This window comes from Parasteatoda tepidariorum, chromosome 1 (assembly GCF_982258835.1).
Source record: "Parasteatoda tepidariorum strain Cologne lab strain chromosome 1, Ptep-v5.0, whole genome shotgun sequence".
Lineage (NCBI taxonomy): Eukaryota > Metazoa > Arthropoda > Arachnida > Araneae > Theridiidae > Parasteatoda > Parasteatoda tepidariorum.
The window spans coordinates 22,873,711-22,900,955 of record NC_141755.1 but is presented as its reverse complement, the minus strand read 5'-3'; the positions used below and the strand labels follow the sequence as shown (position 1 = coordinate 22,900,955).

General features: G+C 29.6%; 2 protein-coding genes across 5 annotated transcripts in view; one reads left to right on the top strand and one right to left on the bottom strand.

Moving 5' to 3' along the window:
• The first annotated feature begins 116 nt into the window (after positions 1-116).
• On the top strand, positions 117-23,333 carry LOC107452069 (uncharacterized). Of its 3 annotated transcripts, XM_087160311.1 has the most exons (9): positions 117-233; positions 339-402; positions 3,398-3,505; positions 5,811-6,014; positions 8,558-8,605; positions 12,480-12,668; positions 13,855-13,902; positions 19,899-20,105; positions 22,717-23,333. In XM_087160311.1, the coding sequence occupies exons 2-9, from the start codon at positions 354-356 to the stop codon at positions 23,178-23,180; spliced, it is 1,317 nt and encodes a 438-aa protein (XP_087016437.1). In that variant the 5' UTR covers positions 117-233; positions 339-353; the 3' UTR covers positions 23,181-23,333. The 3 variants fall into 3 exon arrangements, with proteins under 3 accessions (XP_087016437.1, XP_087016438.1, XP_087016439.1); XM_087160312.1 differs by lacking the exons at positions 8,558-8,605; positions 12,480-12,668 and having other exon boundaries at positions 22,717-23,327; XM_087160313.1 differs by lacking the exons at positions 13,855-13,902; positions 19,899-20,105 and having other exon boundaries at positions 22,717-23,327.
• Positions 23,334-23,808: 475 nt separating this feature from the next.
• Positions 23,809-27,245, bottom strand: part of LOC107444927 (glycogen debranching enzyme) — a 43,654-nt gene continuing 40,217 nt past the window's right edge. For both annotated transcript variants that reach the window (XM_016059198.4, XM_087160310.1), the window contains exons 26-28: positions 26,955-27,052; positions 25,422-25,509; positions 23,809-24,560 (exon numbers count right to left, since the gene is read on the bottom strand). In XM_016059198.4, the coding sequence (XP_015914684.2) occupies positions 24,264-24,560; positions 25,422-25,509; positions 26,955-27,052 (483 nt within the window). In that variant the 3' untranslated portion in view covers positions 23,809-24,263. The remainder of the gene's footprint in view (positions 24,561-25,421; positions 25,510-26,954; positions 27,053-27,245) is intronic.

Sequence of the window (27,245 nt, the reverse complement as noted above, 5' to 3'; positions counted from 1 at the left end):
GAAATAATGTCGAGATACATAAAATATATATCTCATTAGGGATCAATAGAAATTTCTTTTCATCTAAGAATAGATTTGTTTTTATTCCTCTTCCTCATATCTCATTCTCAATTACAGTTTTCTTGTGTTTTCAAGTTGATGGCTTTCTTAATCAAACAGTTTGTTTCAATAAATGTATTTCACAAGAATAAAGATAAAAATTTAAAATCTGTTTTTCAAATATGTGGAAGCGTGTAAGTATTGTTTCTTATCTTTATCATGAAATTAGACTTCTTTTTTTTTAATTTATTTTCAAGTATTGATATTCATCGTGATTGAAAATAATTTGTTCATTTTAGAATAACAACTTTTGAATGATCGACTCGAATATGCACGAATACATGAAATCGAAACTAATTCTCGGTAAGCATACTTATGTTTAGATGTATTTTACTTAATTTTCACTTAAAAAATTAGGTTTTTGATAAAAAATTCAATACACTACACGAAAGATTTGATCACATAATGAAATACAGACATATGCAAATAATATACTGGAAAACTGGAGAAGAAAAACTTTAAAAACCTAGTTCGATTTTTTTTAAAAATACTTTACGTATAATATTAAATATTTAAGCATTTATTTCTTAATAGTATGGACGCTATGTAGCAGAACTTTTTATAGTTTTAGAATTTGAAATGTATTAAAAAGCTGAGAACATTTTGTTCAAGTAGTGTAAATATTTTCCTAATAGAACTACTAAATTAAACTATTCATATTACTAATAATTGCTGTCTTTTATTTAAAATATCATTAGCTTATAGTAAATCATTAAGCTTTGATTTTATTGAAATCGGATGTATGATTTTTTAATGAATTTGTTTTCTAAGAACAAACATTTAAAAAAAAATTCTATTCATTATTTTAAGCATCATTTTCAAAATTTGGAAAATTGTTTACATTTTGTCAATGATATATTAGATACGAGAATAATATTTTGGGTCCCAGAACCCAATTTAAATAAACATCTTTAAGAACGAACATTTAAAGAACATTTTAAGGAAATATTTGAAGGAACAGAAGAAAGAATGAACATGTTAAATATTTTTTTTTCTATTTATTATTTTGCGTTTCATTTTCAAATTTTGTATGCTCGTTTAACTTTTACAAATGAAAGATCAGAAGCGAGACTTAGATTTTGAAATTCTGAACCCAACTTAAATAATCAATTTTTGACATAGTGTCTCATTATCCTTATTTCCTTGAATAGAAATCTGGAAATCAGTGCCTTTCACAAGTCATGGAATTAAAAAAAATTATAAAATATGCATGAATAGAAAACAATTGCATAAAGACCAAACAAAATTACAATTTTAAATTAATCATTCACAGAAATTGATTCTTTTTACTGTTATCTCCAAAATCCTAAAAGAGCAAGATTCTGAAGGAATATCATACCTGCGTCAACCTTAAGATCTCAGTTAGGCACTTTACATTTCAACAAATAATTGCAAAGTTGGAATTGCAACGAAATTAGTGACAAAAGGTGATTTTCAGATATTAGGTATTTTTAAAAATAAAATCGTTTCAAAAATTACATCAAAATTGATCATTGTTGGTGATTAGCATTCACTCTTCCGCATGCTTCAATTGTTATCATCAAGTATTAAGACATCATGACTCAAATATGGTACATAGGACTTTATTTGCATTTGACAAGTAATAAAGCTTTACTAATTACATTTAAAATATTGGTAACCGTCTGGATGACATAAAAAGAATTCACAACGCTTCGAAAATCCAAAAATCTTCAAAAGTATCACTAGATTGTTTTTTAAAATGATTATTCCAACATATTCAATCATTGAAAGCAATATTTAAAAGATGGTAGTATCATTTACTAAGTAATTTTAAAAATGATTATCTTAGGTAACAGACATTACAGTATGAGACCGGACACTTCTCTTGGACTACACAAAACAAAAAATATGTGACCGGAAAAATTTAAGAAATAAATTCATAGACATCTTCGAAATTTTTTTTTTCGTGTTAAAAATACATAAGAATTTTGAAGTTATCTAAGAAGACCATTTTATAAGTCAACCATGAATGTCAGAAATTCGGTAAAACACGAAGAAATTTGGATCATCTTTGCAGTTGGATCGATTGTAAAGAAAGAATGACACCATCGACGGTTGATGAGAAGCATTAAGAGTGGCGGACATATATCCCTTCCTCAAACTGTCAGTTATTTCAATGCTTAGGACATCAGCAAGTGTCTGTGACTGAACTATTCAAGGAAACATTATTAATATGGGACTCATCTATTGGACTGACTGTTGTTGGCTAGCTAAAAACACGTTGTCTGGACTGGCGAGTCTCGCTTCAAACTGTATCGAATGGATGTACGTGCATAAATATGAAGTTATCGTTATGAATTCCTGTATCTTTCATGTCAAAAAGCAAATGCTCAGGTTAGTGGAACCTCTTCGTGATATAGTGAAAATGTAATTACCAGAATATGAAATCCCTGATATGTCTCTGACTGGCAGTTAAGTATTCAATTCAATAATCTCTGCCCATTCATGCTCATTTCGATGTCCGAAGGAGTTTCACGAGACCAGATGGACAATGAGACACCTCTACACGTTGAGAGTAGCTACACAGGAGCATTATCTTCTGACTTTAGACTGAACACCTGAATCTGCAGACGTGAAAGATCATTTAGCGTGGTCTTGCAAAGTGCAATTCCAAAGAGATAACCAGCACGATATATTGATTTTGTAAGCCTGCGGGATTCACAGTCAGTATGAATTTGTTCCAAATGCCTTCCAGCTACAATCTGTGATTCCATATCCCGTCAGGACTTGTCGTGGACTTATTGCCAGCTTACACAGCATCAGGATGGTGTAGCAATTTTTTCCGGTATATTTATTTGCGACCCCTCATGCACATGCTTTAATTTAATTTACTTTTGACACTAATTTTAAAATATATATCGGCGTTGGTATTAGCGAACAGTTCTGTAAGACAATTTGTTCAACCAAACATCCAAATAAAGTGGTTTCCTCGATATGTAAAAAATTGTTTTGCTACTTCTTTATGTTTCCATATATTAAAAAAATTTATTCCTTTAAATTTACATAAATATCATATAGCATGTTATTGCACTTAAAAAAATTATAAAGTAAAAATCAGTTTAAAATACTCAACTTTTAATTTATGAATATATCTTCAACTTTTTAAGAGAAAATGTTACTTTCTACAAGCTAATATTTCTAAATTAATGATTAATATATTCTACTTACCGCAAAATTTTATTAAAAAACTAAAACTTACAATTTTTAATAATGGTGCTTAGTGAACATGTTCAATAATACATTCTGCAAAATGTATATAAATATTTACTTGTTCCAGGCGCAGTGTTGTGCTTAGCTATGGGTATCTTTTTATTGGATTCACATGTGGATGCTTCAGCTGTAAAATCTAGAAGCAATTCTAAAGAAAGTTCCAAGGAAAATAATAGTAAGTTTAGTTTTATAAATAAATTTTATACTATTTCTTATCTTGTATAATTACCATGCATTATTACTTTGTTCGTGATTTTTCTTTGTGACTTGCAGCATATTTTTTTTATATCTTATAATTTAAATTCCGATCTGTATTAGGGTATTAAAGGTTCTAAAGATTCTAAGGTATTAAAAAGCTTTCTATTAAACCAAACAACACGGAAAAAAACTCTATATCAAAGTTTATAACATCCTCTGAAGGTGAAAAAATCCAATATAAAGTTTGATAAATTTCTCGCAAAGGCAACTCTTTTAATGCATAAAACTTTCAAAAGAGTAAATTTCAATAATTGTGTCCAATTCCAATATCTTAAATAGGAAAAATTTCCATAAAATTCAAACAGAAAGTTTTATAATAAGCACAGAATTACCCATATAAGGAAGAAAGAACTTATACATAAAATTTGGTAACATTATTCGATGAAGATTTAAAATCTCAATACAAAATTTTATAACATTCTATAAAAGTAAAATGTCTCTACGAAGTATTTTATAAGATCATTGCACTATCACTGGATGAAAGAGAAAAAAAACATACAAAAAATTTTACAATAACCTACGACGATTAAAAAATCCTTGAATATTTTTGTTTTTAAATCTTACGAAAGCGAAAAATCTCGAAACAAAATTTTAAAACATTCTGGAAAGGTAATAAAGACTCTATAAAGTTGTATAATAGTCTGAAGGTAATAAGTCGCTATATAAAATTTTAAACATCCCATGGAGGTGAAAAATCCTAAAATTAAATTTTGTCACACGGTGAAGATGATAGCTTCCTACATAAAGTTTTAAATCAACTCGTGGGGGTAAAATTCCCTACAAAAAATTTCATTTTATAAAATCACGTGAAGAAGAAAATTTTCTTGGCAAAATTCTTCATAAAAATTCAATAATATCCAATGAAAATTGAATGCTTCCAAAACTGTATTTTCTAAGGAATTAAAAAAAATTATGTTTATATCAGCGAAATTTTTTTTTAATACGGCTGACTTGCGTTGAAAACTATAGGTTGTGTTAGTCATAAATAGGAATAATTTAGACTTTCTTCATACTTATTTTTTCTATTAAAAACACTGTTTTTCAATTATTTTGAATTTATGCTAAAGGAAAGTTTATTTTTTATATACAAATAAGATACGGAATCGTTTTGCTTGTACAGAATTACCGAGGCAGCAGAGATTTTAACCCTAATACAATAATAATTAAATGGAGCAAGTCATATTGTTAACAGAAAAAGGATAATTAAAGTGCAGGATGATGGGAAATTTATGCGAAAAATTAATAGTAAGAAATAACCCGCATGTCTTATTACGAATTTTAATCACACGCGTCACCTGTACGTAACTTTATACAACTCTTTATCCATACGGGGAGACCACCTTTAGTTGCATCACGTGCTATTTCGATAAGGGGTGTCCCAAACAATTATCGGTGATTTAAGAAAACAATTAATGAAAACCATAAAGCCATACGATTTACTCATTTATTTCTGGTAAACTAGAATTTTATTCCTTTTTTATAGGTAACTCTTAAGACTAATTACAAAATTCATTACCAGGTGACACTGCTAGCTGGGAGAAAACTAAAAGAATGCATTCTTCTAGCTACACTTCAGACTATACTATTCCAACTGAAATACTTGCACGGATGCCTGCTTAGTTTGAATTTTGGCCAAAAATCGTTGTTGCTAAAATTATAGGTTTTCTAAAATATTTATTTTTTTCAAAAGGCAGCGCCATCCATCCTCGATTTGTTTAACTAGTTTTGAGCTTTTGTGAAAATATATCTTGCATTCAGATCAGAAAAAATCATATCTTACATATTTATCTACTTCCATTTTGTTTTCCATTTTGTTTTCCTTTTTATTTATTAGTAAATAAATGGTCTTTTTAGATACACCCGAGGCACAGACTTGATTAAACCACTATATTATATCAATCCCGGCGTTATTGTACAGAATTTTCCAACTTAATATCGAAATTAGAACATGACAACATGAAATTAGAACAATAAAAACTTCAGCTGTATTAGCAATGGTATTGTCGTTGATGCAATAATAATAAATGAAAACAAAACATGAATTTTTTATGCACACAAGAACAATTTAATTAGTTTAAAACTGTTAATATAGTTTCTGAAAACATTTAAAATCAAATTTTTAAACAAAACTTGATCAATAAATAGTTTTTTGTATAAATGTCATGCACAACTTTTATAAAATATTCTTTTAAGGTAAATAGTGTGTTTTCTGTATGCTACAGATGATTCATTCAAGTGTCCATGCTTCGTGGGAATTTTACCTCATCCAAATGACTGTTCCAAGTACTACATGTGCGCTTTCTTTATTCCACGTTTGCAAACATGTGGAAAGAATTTTCTTTTTGACGGAGTCCATGATTGCAAACTTGACGGAAAGTGCAAACCGGAGGAGGAAGTGAACTGTGGATCAAGGAAAAGACCGACAAGTAATGGAAGAGTTTGTTTTTTTTTTCCTGTAATCATACAAATGTTTACAATAGTTACTCTAATTTCATGTCGCTAGACTTTGAGGAGCCGTGAGGTAAATCATATTACGGGATCTTTTTAGTTCTCATCCTGCTAAGGTGTCCCTACGAAAGAACTAAGGACTAAATATTTTATAATATTTAGCAATGAAGCGAGTATGAATATGAAGTGCAATGAATATTTAGCAATGAAGCGAGTATGAATATGAAGTGCAATGAATATTTAGCAATGAAGCGAGTATGAAGTATACATATATTTTTCTCGAATGTTATTTCTAAAAATGAACAACGTTACTTTTTTTTTCAAATACTATAGCATTGCTTATTTTTTTTAATCAGAAAAAAGCTTTTTTTTTTCAAATTGAATAATGTTGGACACAGTTTGTCTTCCTACATATTTTTTCATTGCACTAATCAAATTCCTATTTCTCATTTTATAGAATATATTAGGTAAATACCCGTTTTTCTTATAGGGAGGAAAAAGAGCAAACTAACAATGAAACAGTATTAATAAAAATTACAAAATAATGCAAAAGACTAAGTATATACTGCTGAAAAACTTAATAATTTCATTTTCTTAAAATTTGTTATTATTTGTTCTCCTTACTGGTGATAGAACGTTATTAAATACAAAAAATAAAAAAAATTTTAAAAAAAACTTTCTTTTTTTTTCTAGACGTTCTCCACGTTAAAATGAAAATAAACTATATATAGAATCAATTTTCATAACGCTGTTGCTTAAAACCAACTCATAATAGTCGAAATTTACGACAGGCGAACAATTTTCTACGATATTTATTCCTTTGGAGGGGAGTGGTATAACCCTCAGTTCCCTTGTCTTCTGGATTGGGTTCAAAATTACAAGGATACGAAGTAGTATAGAAAAATAATGTGCAGTTCCCTAGAACTTATACGTATCGTTTATCCATTAATTTTGAATTTTGGAGCATAGCTTAGTTTTCAATTACTGTTTTGTTATTTCAATTTACCGTTGGTTTCAATTTATTTCGTTTTGTGGAAAGGCTTTTCAAAAGCGTAACTATAAATAAATTAAATATGTGGTCTTAGACAACTTTAGAAATATTAATATATGTACATATATTCATGTTAATAGTACATATATTCATAATAAAGACAAAAGGGATAAAAATAAAAAAGAGAAAAAGGAAGAGAATTAATAAGTTTTATTTATTGCGCATAAGCTACAAGCATGTAGATCTCATAAAATAAGTTTAAAATCTAAAGAATAGATTGAAAATAATAAAGATTAATTAAATGAGAAGAAGAAAAATTATTAAAATAAAATATTTTTAAAAAATATTTAAGGAATAATACTAAATTAAAAAGTGGGAAAACAAAAAATTTAAAGAAATAATCTCTTTATCAGCTCACACGATCATATCCGCAGAAAGGAGTACTTTCTAATATTGTATAGCCAAAGCAAAAAGAATACAAGAAGCTTGAATATTGAATGTTGAAAAGCAATATTTAAGAGACGAATAAAAACAAAAAACCTTAATTAAACATAACTACTCATCAAGGAGGGAGACAAGACTTAAAAGACGAAAGCCTGCTTTATTGCCGTTGGAGTGTTAGAAAAGTTGAAAAGTGATTATTCGAAACTACATCTAAGTTTCATTAGGGGATAAAATCCGTTTCGTTGTCTTTAACCTCACCTTCTTCAGTATTGATTCGTTAGATTTCAATAGAATTTCTATTTTTTCGTCACTGAAATACGGATTTTTCATGCATCTTTGACAAGGAGTTTAAAAATATACATTAATGGGGATCAATAAGGAACACTCTATATTTTTTTTATTTTATATAAATATGAAGTCAGTTAAATATCTGCAATAAAGGTCGCAAGTTAGTGTTGAATCATAAAAAAGAAAAACGTAATGAAAACTTCTTGAATTATTAACGATGAATGAGTGATTAAAGTCGTAAGAGATTGTTTGTTTGCCAAAAGAAACTGCAAAATAGTAAAAAATGCTTATTTGAGACAATTTGAAGCTCCCTCAAATCAACTGGATTTGATTTCTTCTAATCCTGCTTTGTTTCAAAGAATTTTGATAAGGTGTTTGTGTTTTCACCCTGTTTAAATATTTACTTATGATCTCTCTGAATTGTGCATGCTTTTTCATTTCATTTTTAAAAAGCTTTCTAAAATATATGCTATGGGCAGTGATTACAGAATCATTTTAATACTAGTTTATTTTTCATTCTAGATTAAATTTTAAAAATTCCATTTAGTTTTATATATGTAAATTCCCTGTGCACAATTTTTATTTAATGTGTTCGTTTGAAATAATTCCATTTCCTTTTCACAATAAGTAAAACAAAATTCTATTAAAAACATCTATTTTGAAACAAATTTTGCCAACTGTGCTTTAGTAAAAAAAATATTTTATGCATCATTTTTTTATTATTATTATTCCATCTCTAGAATTGCATCAAAGTCATCATTCTACCTCGTTCGTAAAACAAAAAAATTATTTTTTCAGATGACAAAATGACGACGGATGGGATAGTTGAAACCACAACTCCTAAAGGTAAATGTTTTTGTTTAATTCTTTCATAGCACATCGTTTTAAATTAAGAAATAAATTGTAAAATACTAATAACATTTGTGCTTTAAAAAAAGTTTATGCTTTAACATTTTGTTAAAATTTTAATACATGATAAAAATCATCTTAAAATTACACTTATCCAAATTCTACAATTAGTAAAAATTATTTATGGGAACTCATATTTTTAGAAGATAGTTGTCTAATGTGCTTGAATTTCTTAAGCTATAAAACTACAAATTTAAATAATTAGTCAGCTGAAATTCAAATACTTTTATTTAAAACTAAAATTTAATTTTTTTACAAATCAACAAAAGTATTTTAAATAGTGTTTCCGTCTACCTGTTGAAACTTGTAATTATTGGAACCTAAAAGAAAAAAAATGAATTAGTAAGAAAGTCATATTTACAATAATAGTGGCAGGTTTTAAACTTTTAAAATATTAGAAATTATTTTTTTATGATTTAAATTAACTGGATGAAGTTAATTTTCTTTTTCAGATAAATAGTAGTACTCTTCTGCCATTTCTATTCAATCCTCATAGCTAAAAAGCATGACAAGTACCACAGCCACAAAATAAAGTACACTGAAGTCAGTATTACCATTAACAACATTTACAGAAATTCAAATATATAATTCCAATCTTAATATGCAATTTTAACACTTTGTATTTTTCTATACATTTGGTATCATTATGGTACTTATAAGTTTGATAATTATATTTTCTTTCTTTTTTTCTTACAAATCTTTAAACTCAATAAACCTAGTCTATATATTTTTAAACTTTTTGTCAGACTTTATGAAACTAATAGCTTTTTTATAAATTTTAGACGCTGATTCTGAAAAGGACTTCCGTTATTGTCAATCACATAAGAGTTTCTTAAAAAATAGTAATTTTAATATTTTTTAATAAATGTAATCAAGAATCAGCAATCGTTTAATAAACTAAATTTTAATGTTATGTACCAATTTTTATTTTTTTACACTCAATCGAATAGAACAAATTACAAGTTGATAAGGAGTATTTATTTTAAAGTTGTGAGTAATTTTATGTGATGAAAATGTCTAAGAGAGAATGATTTGAAATAATACTTTTAAAATAAGTTGAAAGCAATATCTCCTATATAATTTATAATACCAAGCAGAATAAAACTAATAGTTAGTTGTTACAATCATTTGTTTAAATATAAAAACGCATCCCATAAGATGAAATTCAAAAAATTGCATATTACTTTCAACAATAAATGTCTTTAGTTGCAATTGATTTTATTCAATTCAGCATTAAAATTGCATAAGAAACTATACTGGCTTATTTCTAAACAATTTAAGATTTCCGAAAGTCGCTAATTTTTGAAGTAGTGAACCATAAACAGCTGCATAAAAATGCTCATAACCTTGAAACACATTGTCATATGAACTTGAAATCGGGTTTAATTTGATTCTGTTCAATATTTTAATAAGTAATAACAATCTGCTTAGTAAATAATTAATGTGGGCAAATTGAGAAAAAATAACACGTAGTGAAAATAGCAGTGTGATCAAACATAAAAAAGTGAGCTAGTACAGTTACTAGTTTACAATTATCAAATATCTAACAAACTATTGTTATCAACAATTGAATAAATGCTGTAGTTTATTAGGAGAGATTACTTTTCCTTTCTGGTATAAATTCAGTACTATTTCCTAGGGGAAGGCTGAGCAGTAACTTGCTAGTCACTTCTTCATCGCTGCTGCACATGTGTTATTTACAGCCTAGGTCATCTCAGCAATATCAGGGAACAGTGGATAAGCTCTGATATCAGATTTAAAATGCAGTGTTATTATACATATTTTCACTCATAAACAAAAATATGAACTTTGCAACAGATATCCAAGCAAACGATAAGCATACAGCTATAGTCGAATTTCAAAGCAAAATTGCTATTTTGGAGATCTTTCAATTTTCAATGATTTATTTGTAAGAGAAATTCTGAACATTTTACTCAACTAATCAGCTTGCATACTGCAACGTTGAAACATATACATTTAAGCAAAATAAAAGAATAGTTATATTTGAATAAATTAGAAACAATAAAATATACTGTGCCTAATCTGCTGTAACGATTCACCAGTAACGTTACCCTAAACAGCGATGAGAAATATTTCTATTGTTCTCTCTTATTGCTAAGCCTACACCAATAGATTCTAAGAATATCCTCCAATTTAAATTATTTAAGATCAGGAGGCGTCTTTAAAACAAAAATAATAAAATTTAAGTTTGAAAATTGAAGCATATTTGATTAAAAGTGATAAAAGTAAATTAATAAATGTCAAGCACACTTACCGAATTTCGAATAGACTTTCGATTGTCAATACACAAGCCATTTGCCGACTTGCACGGAACTCTGGGAAGTGAGCTAGTTAATATGAAGTGTACTTCAAACAACCTTAAAACAAGCTTAGGTATAAATAAAATGACTTCATACACCTCAATAAATACCTCACTCTCTTTAGTTGAAATAAGGTATATTTCTTATACCTCGTAAATACCTCACTCCCTTTAGTAGAAAAAAGGTATATTTTTTTATACCTCGAAAATACCTCACTCTCGTTAGTTGAAATAAAGTTGATTTTTTTATACCTCATAAATACCTCTTTTGTTACAAGTGTAGGAAAAACAGCCTCGTATACCTTAAAAATCACTTCATCAGTCTGGTTGATTTGAAGTGGATTTAAAACAACCTCAAAATAAGCTTAGGTGTAAATAAAATGACTCCTTATACCTCAATAAATACCTCACTCTCTTTAGTTGAAACAAGGTAAAAAATTTTATACCTCAAAAATACCTCTTTTGTTACAAGTGTAAGAAAATAAACTCGGTATACCTCAAAAATCACCTTATCAGTCTGGTTGATTTGAAGTGAATTTTAAACAACCTCAAAACAAGCTGAAGTGTACATAAAACAACCTCGTACACCTTATTTACAACCTCTACGAGGTATAATTTTTATTGCTGTTTTCTCTGCAACCTTAAATATACCTCAAATATACCTCAAATCAACCTTAAATATACCTTAAATTTTCGTAAGGGATCTATCTGTTTCTTTATTGATTTTCAAATCAAAAGTCATTTTTGATACAGGACTCATTCAGACTTGAATAAACCACTATTTGCTATCACAACTCTTGAATACGCCACCTGGGGAGAAGATCGGTTCTATGTCTTAAATGTCCTCCGTTCCCCCTCCTCCATTTCTCAGTTGTACAGGAATGTATTACGATATTTTCTATTTTCTTAATATTTTTCGTATTTAATTGTCACAAATATTTTTTAAATTTTTTTTCTTTCAGAACTATATTCAATGTAGTTTTCAGTACCATAAAGTTTCCTAACTTAAGATTTTAATCTATTTGAAAATCGAGAGACAAACTGAAGTACTCCCTTCTCCTATGAATCTCCACACGCTAATGATGAAAGCATGTGAATTGTTGCCATGAGTAGAGAGTTCTGCTCTACGCCACGTGTAGCCCACTTCGATCACCAATATTCTATCAAACTCGTCAAAAAAATATATTATTGTACGGAATTTTCCTACTTAATATCGAAACTAAAATATGACGTTCTCTTAAAATTTCAGCTGTATTAACTATATTACTGTCGTTGTTGCCATAAAAATAAGTAAATGCCAAACATTACATTTTCATGCACTTGAGCACACTGAAATTAATTTAAAACTGTTAATACAGTTTCTGGAAAAATTTCAAAAATCACATTTGTACACAAAACCTGAGCAACAAATAGTTTTCTATATAAATGTTCGGCACAGCTCATATAAAAATATACTCTTAAGATAATTAGTGTATTTTTTGTATGTTACAGATGCTCCATTCGAGTGTCCAAGCTTCGGGGGATATTTTCCTGATCCAAATGACTGTTCCAAATACTACCAATGCACTTTCTTTTTTCCAAAATTGAGAACATGTGGAAATAATTTTCTTTTTGACGGAGTCAAAAAACAGTGTAAACCAGACGGGGAAGTGAATTGTGGATCAAGGAAAAGACCGACAAGTAATGAAAGATTTTTTTTTTTCTGTGAGCATACAAATGTTTACAATATTTGCGTTAATTCCAGCTCGCTAAACTTTGAGGAACCCTAGGTGAGTCATTTTACGGGATGTTTTAAGTATTCATCCTGCTAAGGTGCCACTACGAAATAACTAAGAACAAAATATTTTAAAATATTTAGCAATCAAGCGAATACGTTTTTAATATTCAATGAAGTATACATATATTTTTTTCGAATATTATCTCTAAAAAAGAATAACTTTACATTTGTTTTTTTTTTTTTTGTTTTTTTTTTTTTTTTTTTCAAATGTTACGCCATCGCTTATTCTTTTTCAGAAAAACACATTTTTTAAATTAGATATTGTTGGGCACAGTTTGTCTTCCATTCATTATTGCCGTATGTGATGACAAAAGTGGTGAGTTCTTATCCAATTTAATACATATTTTTCCATTGCACTAATCAAATTCCTATTTCTCGTTTTATAGAATATGATAGCTAAATACCCGTTTTTCTTATAAGGTGGAAAAAGAGCAAACTATCAAAACTGGTATTAATAAACATTACAAAATTATGCACAAGACTAAGCATAAGCTGACGTGATAAGCAAAACTAAATAATTCCAAATTTTTTTTTAATGTATTATTACTTGTTTTCCATCCACTATTTAGAATCATTTTTCATGACGCTGTTGTTTGAAACCAACTCATTATATACAACCAACCAATTTTTAATCCAGCTTTGATTCAACGTATTCTGAAAAGTGTTTGCGTTTTCTCCTTGCTTAAATATTTATTCATGGTATCTCAACTGTGCATGCTTTTTTCAATTCATTTTTAAAAAGTTTTCTAAAATATAGTTATGGGTTGTGATTACAGTACCATTTGTATATTAGTTTATGTTTCATTTTAGATTAAATTTTAAAAATTCCATTTAGTTTTATATATGTAAATCCACAGTGCAAAATTTTTCTTTAATTTGTTCGTTTAAAAAAATTCCATTTCCCTTTTTCAGTAAGTAAAACAAAATTTAATTAAAAACATCTATTTTGAAACAAATTTTTCAATTGTGCTTTAGTAAAAAAAGGTACTTTATGCATAATTTTTTTATTATTATTATTATTCCATCTCCAGAATTGCATCAAAGTCATCTTTCTACCTCGTTCGTAAAACAAAAAAATTATTTTTCCAGATGACAAAATGACGACAGATGGGATAGTTGGAACCACACCTCCTAAAGGTAATTTTTTTCATTTTATTTTTTCATAGCACTTTATTTGGAAATGAGAAATAAATTTTTAAAGATTCGGATAATTTATTTTAAAAAAATTTAACACTTCGTTAAAATTTTAATACATGATAAAAAAAATTAAAAAAACCTGCATTTGGTCCAAAATTGAACACGAAATTTCGAATTAAAGACCATCTAGACTTGAGACACATGGATGGTGATGGGTCTCTCTCAGGCAATGCAAGAAGTGGAGCACCCAAAAGAAAATGTATTGGAGAAAGAGCCTCTAGATCTCTTGTTTCAGAGGTTAAGGCGACAAGAGACTTTCAAATTTTTTTTTTGAAATTATCAAGGGATTCGCTTGAAATTTTCAGAATACATTTATATTGTTAAAAACAACTTTTATACAAAATTTCAAAAAAATATTTTAAAATTTAAGAAATTAAAAAATTTAAATTTTTGAATTTTTTATGTTTTTTTTTTTATATTACTCCTCGCATCTGAAATTTTGTCAAAATGACAAAATTCTTTTAAAATATTACATATTAGGTAATATTGAAAAAATTGTTGGGAGTACTTTTTTTGTTTTTTATTATAGAAAAAAATGACATTAAAAAAACATTAAAAAACCTACATTTTTAGGAAAAAATCATGATACCTCTATAAAATATCATGTATAAAAAAAATTCTATTCACTTAATTCAAAAAAGTTTTCCAACAAAATGTTAATAATATTCATAAATATATATCATTAAATTCTCAGGCCAATAGAATGAAAATTCATTACGCTGGAACAGTTTGAAATTTGTAAATTTGTCGAAAAAGACATTTTGAGAAAAAGGACATTTACTACTTTTTCATTGCAAATTTTACTTCTGAACAAATATTTCTTTTTTTTAATATAAATACCTATAAATATTGTCTAACGAGCTAGTTTAATAATTACATACTTTAAATTTCTTTAAAAAAATTAGCAAAATATTCAAACAATTTAAAACTAATTTTAAACGAAACTAATTTTAGTAGTTACCTGCAGGCAAAAAAAGGTAAAAAAAGGGGTGTGGTCAAAACTGAAATGGCCATAACTTCATTAATTTTGCTTTTATTCCAGAAATTTTTTTTAAAAAATGTTCAGTTAAATGCCAAGATTTCAAAAATATAAAATGTAAAATATCAATTTTTTTTTGCAAATTTTTGCTTCTTTGAAAGTCCCTTGTCACCTTAATGGACATAACGGTCAAGAATTGAAGCAATAAGCCTCAATTTGACACAAGAGCCAGTTCTTCAAAATTCTGTATAGCTGAGCTGCATACTTTCAGCAGTTGTGTCTTGGTTGATTTAATATTGGACTCCCGCAGTCCACCAAAACGAGGTGTTGCTGGTGGAATTAAGTGCCATAAGATTTGAAGGTTGCTGGAAAAATCTTGGACTGAATTCTCTCGTACAATTTTGTACAGAGACTTCAAATAGTTACTGTCTCCCTTAAAATTTGTGGCATTATCGCTGTATACAACCTATACAACGACTATTTATTGCTGGACGAAGGCAACCCTCGTCTAGCAATAAATTGACGAAAGAATGCTACGAAGGCTTTTGTTGACAAATCAGAGACAAGTTCCAAGTGGACAGCATTCGTAGCAAAACAAATGAAAAGTGCAATGTGCGACTTTAAGGTGACTTTAGATCTAGGTAAATTTGGTTTGGTTGAAATTGGGCTTGCAAAGTTCAGCCCAACAAGTTGGAAAGGTTTTTAATAGAATAACTCGATCCCGAGGCAAATTGGCCTCGAGTTGGCTGGTACAAACAGCATTTACCTTTAAACAAAGTTATACAACATCTAAAAAATTTTCTTACTGTGTTTCTCCCAGCTGGAAACCAAAATTTTTGTCGAATTAAAGATAAAACAATGGAGGTTCCAGAATGTAACGGAAACTTATGATAGTATTCTATAATGAGATTGACTAAATGATGACTTCGCGGTAAAAGAATGGGATGTTTGGCCGACAGTGTCAGATTTGAATTTTTGAATCTCCCTCCAATTCTTAATACCTTGTCAGAGTCTAGAAAGGGTTATGGTTATGAAAGGGTTAGGAATTTAGAGTTTCTTGAAACACAACCTTTAGTTTTAATTGGCCTAATTTCAGCATTGAAATTTACCCTTTAAATTTTTTTAATAATGACAATAGGAGAATTATCCAGTTCTCAAACTTGAAGACTACCCTTAATCTTACTTTCTGAATTTCTCGAGCTAAAAATGAATCTTTTACACCAAGCAATCACTCTAAATTATAATTTGCCGAATGATGAATATTTTTGAATTAAATCTTGAATGGAATTATTTTCAACTGATGAGGCGTGTATTATAGAGTCAGGGATGGAAGTGTGAACATTGTTTGGCTTTACCTCTTTGATAAATGCTGAATTTGCATTAGTCAGCCAATCTGGACCCTGTCACCAAAGTTTCAAATCCATCAGCTTCTTAGGAAAATATTCCTCGAGAGGCACAGTCAGCAGAATTGGAATGACCAGAGAAGTGATGCCAAGTTATTGATTCAGTCAAAGATGTGATCATGGCTACTCTATTTCTGACAAATTGACCTTTTAATGAATCTGTTCGTATCCAGCTAAGAACTATTTCTGAATCCATCCAAAGTAGAACTTGATCCCAGAATTTATTCATCGATCTTGAAATTGTATCAAACAATTTAGATAGCAGATGCGCTGCACATAATTTCATACGTGGGAGTGAAATTGCTTTCAATGGAACACCCTTATTTCAGTTGTCACGATGTTGACAGAGACTTCGTTGGCTAGTACAAAACGAATATAAAAGACTGCTGAATATGCTTTAGTGGAAGCATCACAAAAGCTATGGAGTTGAATATATTTAACTGGAGTGTCAGCTGACATTAATCTTAGTTTAATTTTGATATCTCTAAGTTACTCATTTCCAAATGAAAAGTTTTACAAGTGTTAGCTACTTCTTCGGGAATAGGTTCATCCTACGGCAACTTATTTTTCCAAAGATCTTGTAACATTATTTTTAAAACAATAGTAGTTGGAGACAAGAAGTCTAGTGGATCACAAATCTATGCGATGACTGAGAGGAGATTTCTCTTTGATAAAACTTCATCTGGCTGTGAAATTTTAACTTGAAATGCATCTTCCTTAAAAATCCAAAGCAGTCCTAAAATCTTATGAGACTGGTTTTCTTCAATTGAAATGTCTCAACACGCAAGAGCATGACGTGAGAATATTTCTGAGAATTTCTGGACAGTTGGAAGCCCATTTCCTTAAGTTGACTCCTCTCTCTAGAATCGCATTGAGATCAGGCGCCAGTTGTTTGGCTCCCGCAATAGAATCGGCACTTGAGAGTAGATCGTCAACGTAAAATTCATCCTTTAATACATTTGAAGCCTCCGGAAAACTAACTTCTTCATCGTTGGCAAACTGCTTTAAATTTCGTACAGCACGAAAGGGAGCACAGGCTGTCCCATAAGTCACTGTAAGCAATCTGTAAACCTGTTAATCATCAGGGTTAAATCTCCGAAACATTCTCTGAAAATTCAATTTTCATTATTCATTCGAATTTGGAGATTCATTTTCTCAATGTCCCCGCTTATTGCTATACTGAAGTATCTAAATTTCAACAAAATTCAAAAAAGCACTGGATGCAAACGAGGGCCTAAAAGCATTGTACTATTAAGAGAATTTCTATTAGAGTCTTTAGCTGATGTATCAAAGACTACTCTTAGTTTAGTAGTCGAATTATCTTCCTTTATGACAAAATGGTGGGGGAGGTAAAAGGGTTTCTCTTTGTCAATCTCATCAAGGGGAACAAGTTCCATCTGTCCTAACTGAAGGTACTCCAGCATAAATTTCGAGTAATGTTCTCTAACAGAAATGTTTTTACTTAATTTAGCTTCAAGGTAATTAAATCTCTTTAGAGCTTGTAAGGATGTTCAAATTCTTATTAGATTTAAATTAAACTTTCGCAATCAGCATCATCTTTGGTTCTCAACTCAGTTTGGGGAATCGATTCAAGTTCCAAAAAAGCTTTCAATTGACTTTCTACAGCATCAACTAGGTGGCAGTTCAGAACCCTCTGTTTACATTATGTTTGACTTGAAATACTTTTTGCTTGTTACTCAAGAAATTTAGCCAAATCTAAAAATGTTAGAATATCATGATTAATTAAAGATAATTCCCATCTTTGCCTTATCATCTAGTTTTCCCAAAATAAAATAAATTAAAATAACATCTACCATAGAATCAACTTCTAACTTAAAGAATTCGAATAACTTCATTACACATATCTAAAATTCCAAATATAAAAGTCACAGAATTAGATTTAACTGCCTTTAGACTAAAAAGTTTTTAAATTTGCGCGAACGCTAATTCACGTTTATTATGATATGTCACAACTAGAGTCTGCTAAGTGGGCTCATAGTTATCTGTGAGTGAAAATCCGGAAATAGGTTCGTGTGCAGTACCCTTTAAACTAGCAAACAAATATTGAAATTTTTGAAGTTCTGTTAATTCTGGATTTTTATCTATCGAACTCAAAAATAATTCTTTAAATGACATCCAATTATTGAAATCCCCATAAAAACTGGGTAACTCGAATTTAGGCAATTTTAAACAAGATTCAGTTACTTTCGATTTAGGTTCCAGAAACGGCATTATTAGTGTTGCTTACTTTTTATTTCAATTCAGACATTTCCGCGCGCTATATTAATTCTCAACGTATCAATATTAGATGCCAAATCATCAAATTCTTTCATATTGCTAGCCTCTTCCTCACTCTTACAAGAAACTATAATTTCCGTATGAATCTCATTAAGCTCCACCCAAATTTCATTCATTTTTGCCGAAAAAAACATCTAATTCCACTCTTTCAATTTCCCAGATTCAAATTTCATTTCAGAATAATGTTTATACGTGTTACTTTTCCTTTCAAAATACTACGTTTTGTCTTTAAAGACTCCATTATAATTACAGAATACAATATTTGAGACAAATATTTATTGATGGATGATTTATACATAACATTAAGATTCTATTTTCCATTGAATAGTAAATGAGTGATAGACTTTTCACAGGCCATACTGCCAAATATAACATTACTCGATCATCTACGAACCATTACGAATGCGAACTAACTGAAAAGAGAAACAAAAAATAATATGAAAAAAAGTCTAAACAATCAGAAAAAAGAAAATCTTACATGTATAACTGCTTCCGTTTTTTTTCTTTTATTGATTTTCAAATCAATGGTCATTTTTGATACAGGACTCATTCAGACTTGAATAAACCACTATTCGCGATCACAACCAGTGCCGTTCCTGGCGGGTATGCAGCGAATGCCCCGCACGCAGGCGCCCAATTTAAGGGGCGCCAAATTCAACTATTCAACTATACACATAGTATATAGGGGCGCACAAAATTATTCTTGCACGCAGGCGTTCGCCACCCCAGGAACGGCACTGATCACAACGCTCGAATATGTCATCTGGGAAGAAGTTCCATATAGTTTCCTAATTTAAAATTTTAATCTATTTTAAAATCAAGAGACAAACTGACGTACTTCCTTCTCGCATGTGGAGATCTCCATATGTTAATGGAAGGCATGCAAAGTGTTGCCATAAGTAGAGAGTTCTGCTCTACGCCAAAATTCTATAAAACCCCGCAAAAAATGTGTTACTGTACGGAATTTTCCTACTAAATATCGAAATTAAAATATGAGGCTCTATGAAAACTTCAGCTGTATTAACGATGTTGCTGTCGTTGTTGCCATAAAAATAAGTAAAAACCAAACATGACATTTTCATGCACTTGAGCACATTGAAATTAGTTTAAAACTGTCAATATAGTTTCTGGAAAAATTTCAAAAACCACATATGTAAACAAAACCTGAGCAAAAATAGTTTTTATGTAAACGCCCTGCACAGTTTATATAAAAAATATACTTTTATGGTAAATAGCGCGTTTTCTGTATGTTACAGAGGTTCCATACAAGTGTCAATGCTTCATGGGATTATTTCCTGATCCATATGACTGTTCCAAGTACTACAAATGCACTTTCTATAAACCAAGTTCGAAAAGAACATGTGGAAAGAATTTTCTTTTTGACGGAGGCCATAAGTGCAGAATTGACGGACAGTGCAAACCAGAGGGGGAAGTGAACTGTGGATCAAGGAAAAGGCCGACAAGTAATGAAAGATTTTTTTTTCTTCCTGTGATCATACAAATATTTGCAATATTTACATTACTTCCAATTTGCTAGACTGAGGGTCCCTAGGTAAATCCAGGGTGCGTAACCAAATCTTTGAATCAAAAATAAGCACTTATTAAAAATTTTTCAAGCACTTTACAAAAATTTTCAAGCACTCAAAAAATTCATATTCAATGAATGATATTATTGAAAAACAAAAACATTTTTATAAAGAGTTTTAGCGTTAAAAAAAACCCAAAAAGAAACGGACGTAAATCAAAACAATCAGTACTTTCCCACATCACCGAGTGAATTCAACTTGACCCTGAACTCAGAACAAAAGTACCCTTACCCCCTACGTCAAAAAAGTGTTAGAAGTAAAATAAAATAAACAAGAATAAAATTAAATTAAATTAAAAAGAAAAACATTTCATAAGGATCTGATATTCTCTATCCGAATTGGAGCACTCGGGTTTCGATTTTAAGGGTGTGCGCATGCGCAAGTCATAACGTAGGTACGACATGAAGTCCGCGTGAAGTAGCAAACACCCCATTTTTCGTGAAATGCATGGGATTCACCAGATATCACTGAAGAAAAAAAAAATTGTGGAAAAAAAGCACTTTTTAAAAACACCAGCTGAAAAAAGCACCTTTAAAAGCTTTTAAAAACGAAATCCCCAAAAAAGCACCTTTAAGTACTTTTTACAAACGCTACGCACCCTGTAAATCATTTTGCGGGATCTTTGAGGTTTTCATCCCTCTAGGGTGAACCTACGAAATGCTAAAGATTATAAATTTTAAAATATTTAGCGATCAAGCACAAATACTTTTTTATTATTAAATGAAGTCTATATATTTTTTTTCCGAATATTATTTCTAAAAATGAACAACTTTACTTCAAATATTGTGACATTCCGTCTTTCTATTATCAGAAAAACATATTTTTTAAATTGGATATTGTTCAGTCTTCCATTCAATTTTGCTGTGTGTCATGACAGAAGTGGTGAGTTCTTATCAAATTCAATACATATTTTTTCTTTGCACTAATCAAATTCCTATTTCTCATTTTATAGAATGTACTAACTTAATACCCGTTTTTCTTATAGTGGGGAGAAAGAGAAAACTATAAGAAACGGTAACGGTATTAATAAACATTACAAAATCATGTACAAGACTAAGCATATACTGATGCAATAAACAAAACTAAATAATTCCAACTTTTTTTAAAATTTAATATTACGTGTTCTTCCAATTATTTAAAATCATTTTTCATAACGCTGTTGCTTGAAGCCAACTCATAACAGTCAAAATTTACGACAGGCAAGCAATTTTCTACTTTATTTATTCCTTTCGGAGTGATGGTATAGCCATGAAAATTGTCTTCCACAAAGGCTAGTCCGCCGCCAAATGCTTGTTCCCACACTCACTTGTCTTCTGGATTGGGTTCAAAATTACGAGGAAACGGAGTAGTATAGAAAAATAATGAGTTGTTCTATCCATTAATTTTTCATTTTAGTAGATTTTAGCTTCTTTTTTGCTAATTTACCATTGATTATAAATTAACATTAACGTGTTTACACACATATGTATATATATGGAAAGGCAAGTCTGCAGTTAAAATATAATTCTTTTTAAGTTTAGTTTTAAGATCCTTTTAATTAAGCTATTATTTTAGAAGTTACATATATATACATAACATTCGTGTGGCATCACTAATCATAAAAAGATTTTAAGATAAATGTTGCGTCAGGTACATATTAGAGGCTTTTTTCTACGCTATACATTTACAAATCTTAGACAATCCTCTTCCATCTACTTCCATTCTTGCAAAAAGAAATTCCACTATTAACGATAGTTATTAATATTTTTAATATAAACTATATACCTATCTTAAAAGCTACCTATTAGGTATGTAAAAAGCTTTCTCTGGCAAGAGGGGTCAAAGATATCAGACTACAGTTACATAATTTTGTGACCAAAGCCATGATTTTGGACGTGTGGTCAGATTTACTTCTTTGAAGAGCTGGTTCCCATCGATCTGAATATATGCGGGCTTTAAACTGCTGCCATGGATAGAATCCCAGATCTACACATTGATACCACTGAGCCATGGTTGCTCTTAAATTATGTAACATGTTGCAATTCAAAAAGAACATACTACTCTATACTAAATTATAAATTGTCCATACATAAAATTACCAAATTCAATCTATTTTTGGGGATAATTAGGCAATTTTCAAATGAACTAATACAGCTAAGTCTCTAAACCCATGAATTTTTTTTATTTTTATTGAACATTAAAAAGCTTCACAACATGAAAAGAAAAAAAAATAACACAAATTAAATATAATTTTTTATTTAGAACTTATGATTTTTTTATCGTCTTAGTTAGCCATGGTTGGTCTTATTTAATATAGGAAAATTATAACAGCTGCAATAAAAAATAGAATGTATGTTTATAGATGATAGAGAGTAAAGTAGGTCATGAAATTCCATATGATCTGGAAATTCTTTCATGGCAGGTGAAGGTGATTTCTTTTATAGTGTAACAAAATTGTGTAACATCTATCTTATAAAAAATAAAACAATAATTCTTTTTATAAACTTAGGTGAAACCACAGTCGGTACAACTCCTATACCAACAACACCAGAACCTACAACAACTACCTCACAGCCAACAACCACTCCACCTACAACTGCACAGCCTACCACCACCCCGCCTACCACTACACAGCCAACCACCACTCCGCCCACCACCACACAACCAACCACCACTCCACCCACCACTACACAGCCAACCACCACCCCACCCACGACTGCACAGCCAACCACTCCAACTCCAAAACCAACTGGGCCACCTGAAACAGATTGTGATGAGGATGATTTGGATTGCATCATTAAAGAAACTGGTGATATTTCTGCATGGTTTGAATGCCCAGAAGCAATTGGAGCCTATCGCCATCCAAGTAGCAATAAGCTCTTCATTTTCTGTAAGAATTGGAAGCCCCTTGTGAAGAAGTGTGGTCAGAAATCAGTATATTCTGAACAAATGAGAACTTGCATTACGCCATAAGATGAAGAGAAAAAAAATGTTAATTTGATTTTTAATTTGATTTTATTTTAACATTAAAATTGGTTTTTTAGTTCATAGTTATGTAAGAAGAACCAAAAATACTGTTCTTTATATAAATAAATCTTAATATAATAAATGTTTGTGGCAAAAAAATATTTACTGTAGAATATATTTCTGTAAAGCCTGACAAATTGAATTCCATTATCAAGAACGAGTTTTAATAAGAAAATCCAAAGCCTCTAACTTAACCACCTGTCTGAAATTAGCCAAATTTGTCTAGGTTCCAGTCATGTCATTCATATACTCTAGATAAGATATCATAAAAAAATTTACTCATCCTACTTTATAAGTATACCACCAGTCTAAGTTGACCACTAAAACACTCTGTAAGTGGATAATTTACATAGTTTTCACTGTATAAGGTTTTGTGCTCTCAATGATGGTAATTGGCCATTTTTTCAATCTACCAATAAAATATTTAAGTTACATTGATTTTAACCCTCCCTACTACGAAAATTTTTAACATTTGTGTTTCTTTCAAATGAGTATTAAAGTACAAATGGCATTTCGTAACATTAAATAAAGAGATAAGAATTAGAAAAAATTTAAATAAAAAGATATAAAGTTATTTACAGATATAGAATAATTTTATTTAATATACTTTACCACAAAAATATTATTACATAGCATCCTAAAACATAAAAGCTATAAAACATTAAACTCAGTTTATTTATATCCGTTCTTAAATTTTAAACTCATGTTATTAAAACAGCTGATAGAGAATAAAAACAGGCAGGAAGTGTAATTTGGCAAGCAACAAAAAATTTTAAGAAATAATTAAAAACTCCATTTGCAGAAATTCAAATAAAAGAATAGAAACTTTAACATTTTGATCTAACTATAAACTTCACATAGGAACAAAAGCAAACAAAACAAACATTAACCAACAATATTTAAAAAATTTTACAATGCACAACAGATGTAGATATTTGAACATAAAAAAAACATATAAACAATTGAAATAACATCATTTGAGAAAACAAGCATTTAATAAAATGCTTTTGAGAACACAATAACAAAATATTAATCAGAAATACTGTTTGGCATTTTTTCTGAACACATGGCATCAATTTCATGGAGAACTTCTAAAAGTGTTGCATGGCTCCAAGCTTGTACAACACAACTTCCTGGACAATAAGCACCATCTTTGTTTGTTAGTTCAGGTAAGCCACGCCACTTGGATTTTTGTATTTCAATGAAGTGGCGGGACATTGTTTTCCGCACAAGAGCTACAGTTTTTGTGAATTCTTCTTTGCCTCCAACAGCTGAGGAAAATATGAGTTTTGCACGTAAGAAGTATCCAACAGGCCATAACCATTCCTGAAGAGGTAAAAAAATAAAAATATTATCACTACATAAACTATAAAATGTTTTATATTATACAAAAGAAAATTGCACATTCAACACAATTATAAAATGTGCTTTATTTACACATAAGATTGGTGCAAATGAAATTTCTCCCTGTTTTTGTTACGCTTTTGTTTCTACCAAAACGTCATTTACAGTCGCACTATCAATTGCCTAAATCAAATTTAACAACAATTCTCAAAAGTGTTCCACTGTGTTGTGTTCTGAATTTCATAAGGATATGAATTATATTGATATTCGCGTAACCTATTTATATGAACATAAGCTTGGTAATAATGCTACAATATAAACCAGGCATTTGAGGGGAATATTGTTAAAAATCAAAAAGTGCAGAGTAGGTTTGAAAAATTTTGGTCTGGTGATTTTTTTCCCTAAGAAATGATGACCTCTGAAAAATACTCTGAAAGCAGAAAAGAATCTAAATGTATCTAAAAAGGACTTTGCTACCAGAATTAAAGCAGATCATACAAGACTATTGCAACACGTATCTGAAATTAGCAAAGTAAAAAACATGAATAATTCTACACAACAATGCTCTTATCAGATCATTCATCAACCGACTTCCATTTTTTTGTAAACATTTAGAACAGTTTTAACAGGTTACAGAATATCAAAGTGAAGAAGTCTGAAAATCTCCTTATCAGAGTTTAATGATTTTAAAGATCAGAGTACCTTAAGACAAAATCTATGCTTTAAAATCTCATTTAGTGCATTCTCAACAAGTGTATTGAAGTATATGGAGTATATTTTGATTAAATAAACAAGTTTGAAAAAAAAAGATATGAATAAAGATGTGAATGAATTTAAACTTACAGGTCCTTGATGATAGTTCCATCCTTTGGCAGTCTTTTGATTACATGAGTCATCACTGTTGTCATAATTACCTTCATAAGCCCAATCCCTAATGAAGTATAAATTACATTCATAATTATGAAATACAATATTATCGATGACTAAAATTGTTATGATCAATAAAATTACACTTTATTTGTGTGGAAAGGCAATGATTTTTAATAATTAAAAATTATTGCCTTTGAAGAAATGAGACAGTTTCATAAATTCATGGCATAAGTATTAGTCACAAATTTTAATATAATAAGAAATGTTAACGCTCTTCGAATTAAAAACAATAATGAAGAAAACCTATACACGTTAAATAAACATAATCTTTCACTTGCCAACTGATTTAACTATTGATTTTTTTTTTATTTACTTCACATAAATAATTAAAAAATGAATGTTTCGTTAATTTTTTTTAATTTTTAAATTCTTTTCTTTCTTTTTTTGTAAAGAAAAAAAATATTGGAAGAATTGAAATCCAAGATGTTTAACTTTGATAAGACTATTATCACCCTCTAAATATAAAAGAAAAATGAATGAAAATAATTAATAATGAATGGCCTGATATCATTAAATTAATTTATTTGAATAAAACATGTGTGAACAGGTGATTATTATAAGGAAAAATGAGTTAATTCAAAGAACAGACTAATCGATACGATTCAATGAGATTTCATGTTAGAGAGATTGTGAATTGATGTGTTAGTATGCAAATCATAGTAATTGATAATGTAAAATTTAATAGTGCAAGAGACAGAAGTGGCTATACTGCACCAAATTCAAATGGCATGACACACTAAGTAACAAAATTGAGCAACATTATAAAGTGAGATAAAGATTTTTAAAAAATGGGCTTTGTCGACCAGGAACCTATAATCATCTAAAATAAATAAACCTCATAAAGGCATGAGTAAGGAGACAGAATCAGAAAATATTAAGGCAAAATGGTTGCCTGCTTTTAAAAGAGTGGCATGAAAATGGTGGTTATAAATTGATTTTGTGCAGTTGATGAACATCAGCTGGCAGGAAAAGAACTTTTAGGCAAAATTTAACTTTTCCTATCTCATTAATTTTATTATAGATCGTTCATACCATTCCTTATCAAGGAGCTTAGAAAAAAAAAGAAAAAATTGAAGTAACATTTCAGTTTATCCTGAGTAAACTAACTTTAAAACATATAGAAACATTAGAAAATAAACATTATTGTTTGAGAAATATTCTTTTCTCATCTTTAACAGTAATTTAGACTATTTTAGATACTTGCCAAATTCAAAAACCAAAAGTGCTTTTTCCCACAAGGATCTATTCTGAAATTTACTCATTTAACGAATAGTTATTTTTTAAAATGCAATATAATTTTGGATTTTCTAGATGCAATAAATGCACATTTCTAGTATATAAGCTTTAAAATGCTTACACAGTTTTCTAGTTAAAAATTCGAGGAACATTTAAAAGCAATACTATAAACAAAGATAAAAATTTTAATATAAAGAAAAGCCATCTTACGAGGGATCTAAAGTTTTCATGCCGAGCGGTCCGAGTAAATGCTTTTCACAATTTGTTAGTGCAGTCCATGCTTTCTCTGGAGTAAATAACTCAGGTGCCTGGAAGTATATTTGAAACAATATAAATTTTAATCTCTTTTGACATAAATAACAAATAATTAGGTAACATAAATTTTAGAATACATTAGAGTCCCGATTATACGAGTTAAAGAGGACCATGACTAACTCGAATAACCAAAAAACTCGGTTAAAGCAAAGATTATAAAAAAGGAAAGAAAAAGAATAGGTATAC

What these genes read in the sequence shown, in the direction of transcription:
- LOC107452069 (XM_087160311.1), top strand. Translation starts at nt 354, where the DNA reads ATGATCGACTCGAATATGCACGAATACATGAAATCGAAACTAATTCTC. An exon ending in AAGTTCCAAGGAAAATAATA is followed by an intron (nt 3,506 to 5,810) that starts GTAAGTTTAGTT and finishes TGTATGCTACAG; the next exon opens with ATGATTCATTCAAGTGTCCA. An exon ending in ATCAAGGAAAAGACCGACAA is followed by an intron (nt 12,669 to 13,854) that starts GTAATGAAAGAT and finishes TTATTTTTCCAG; the next exon opens with ATGACAAAATGACGACAGAT.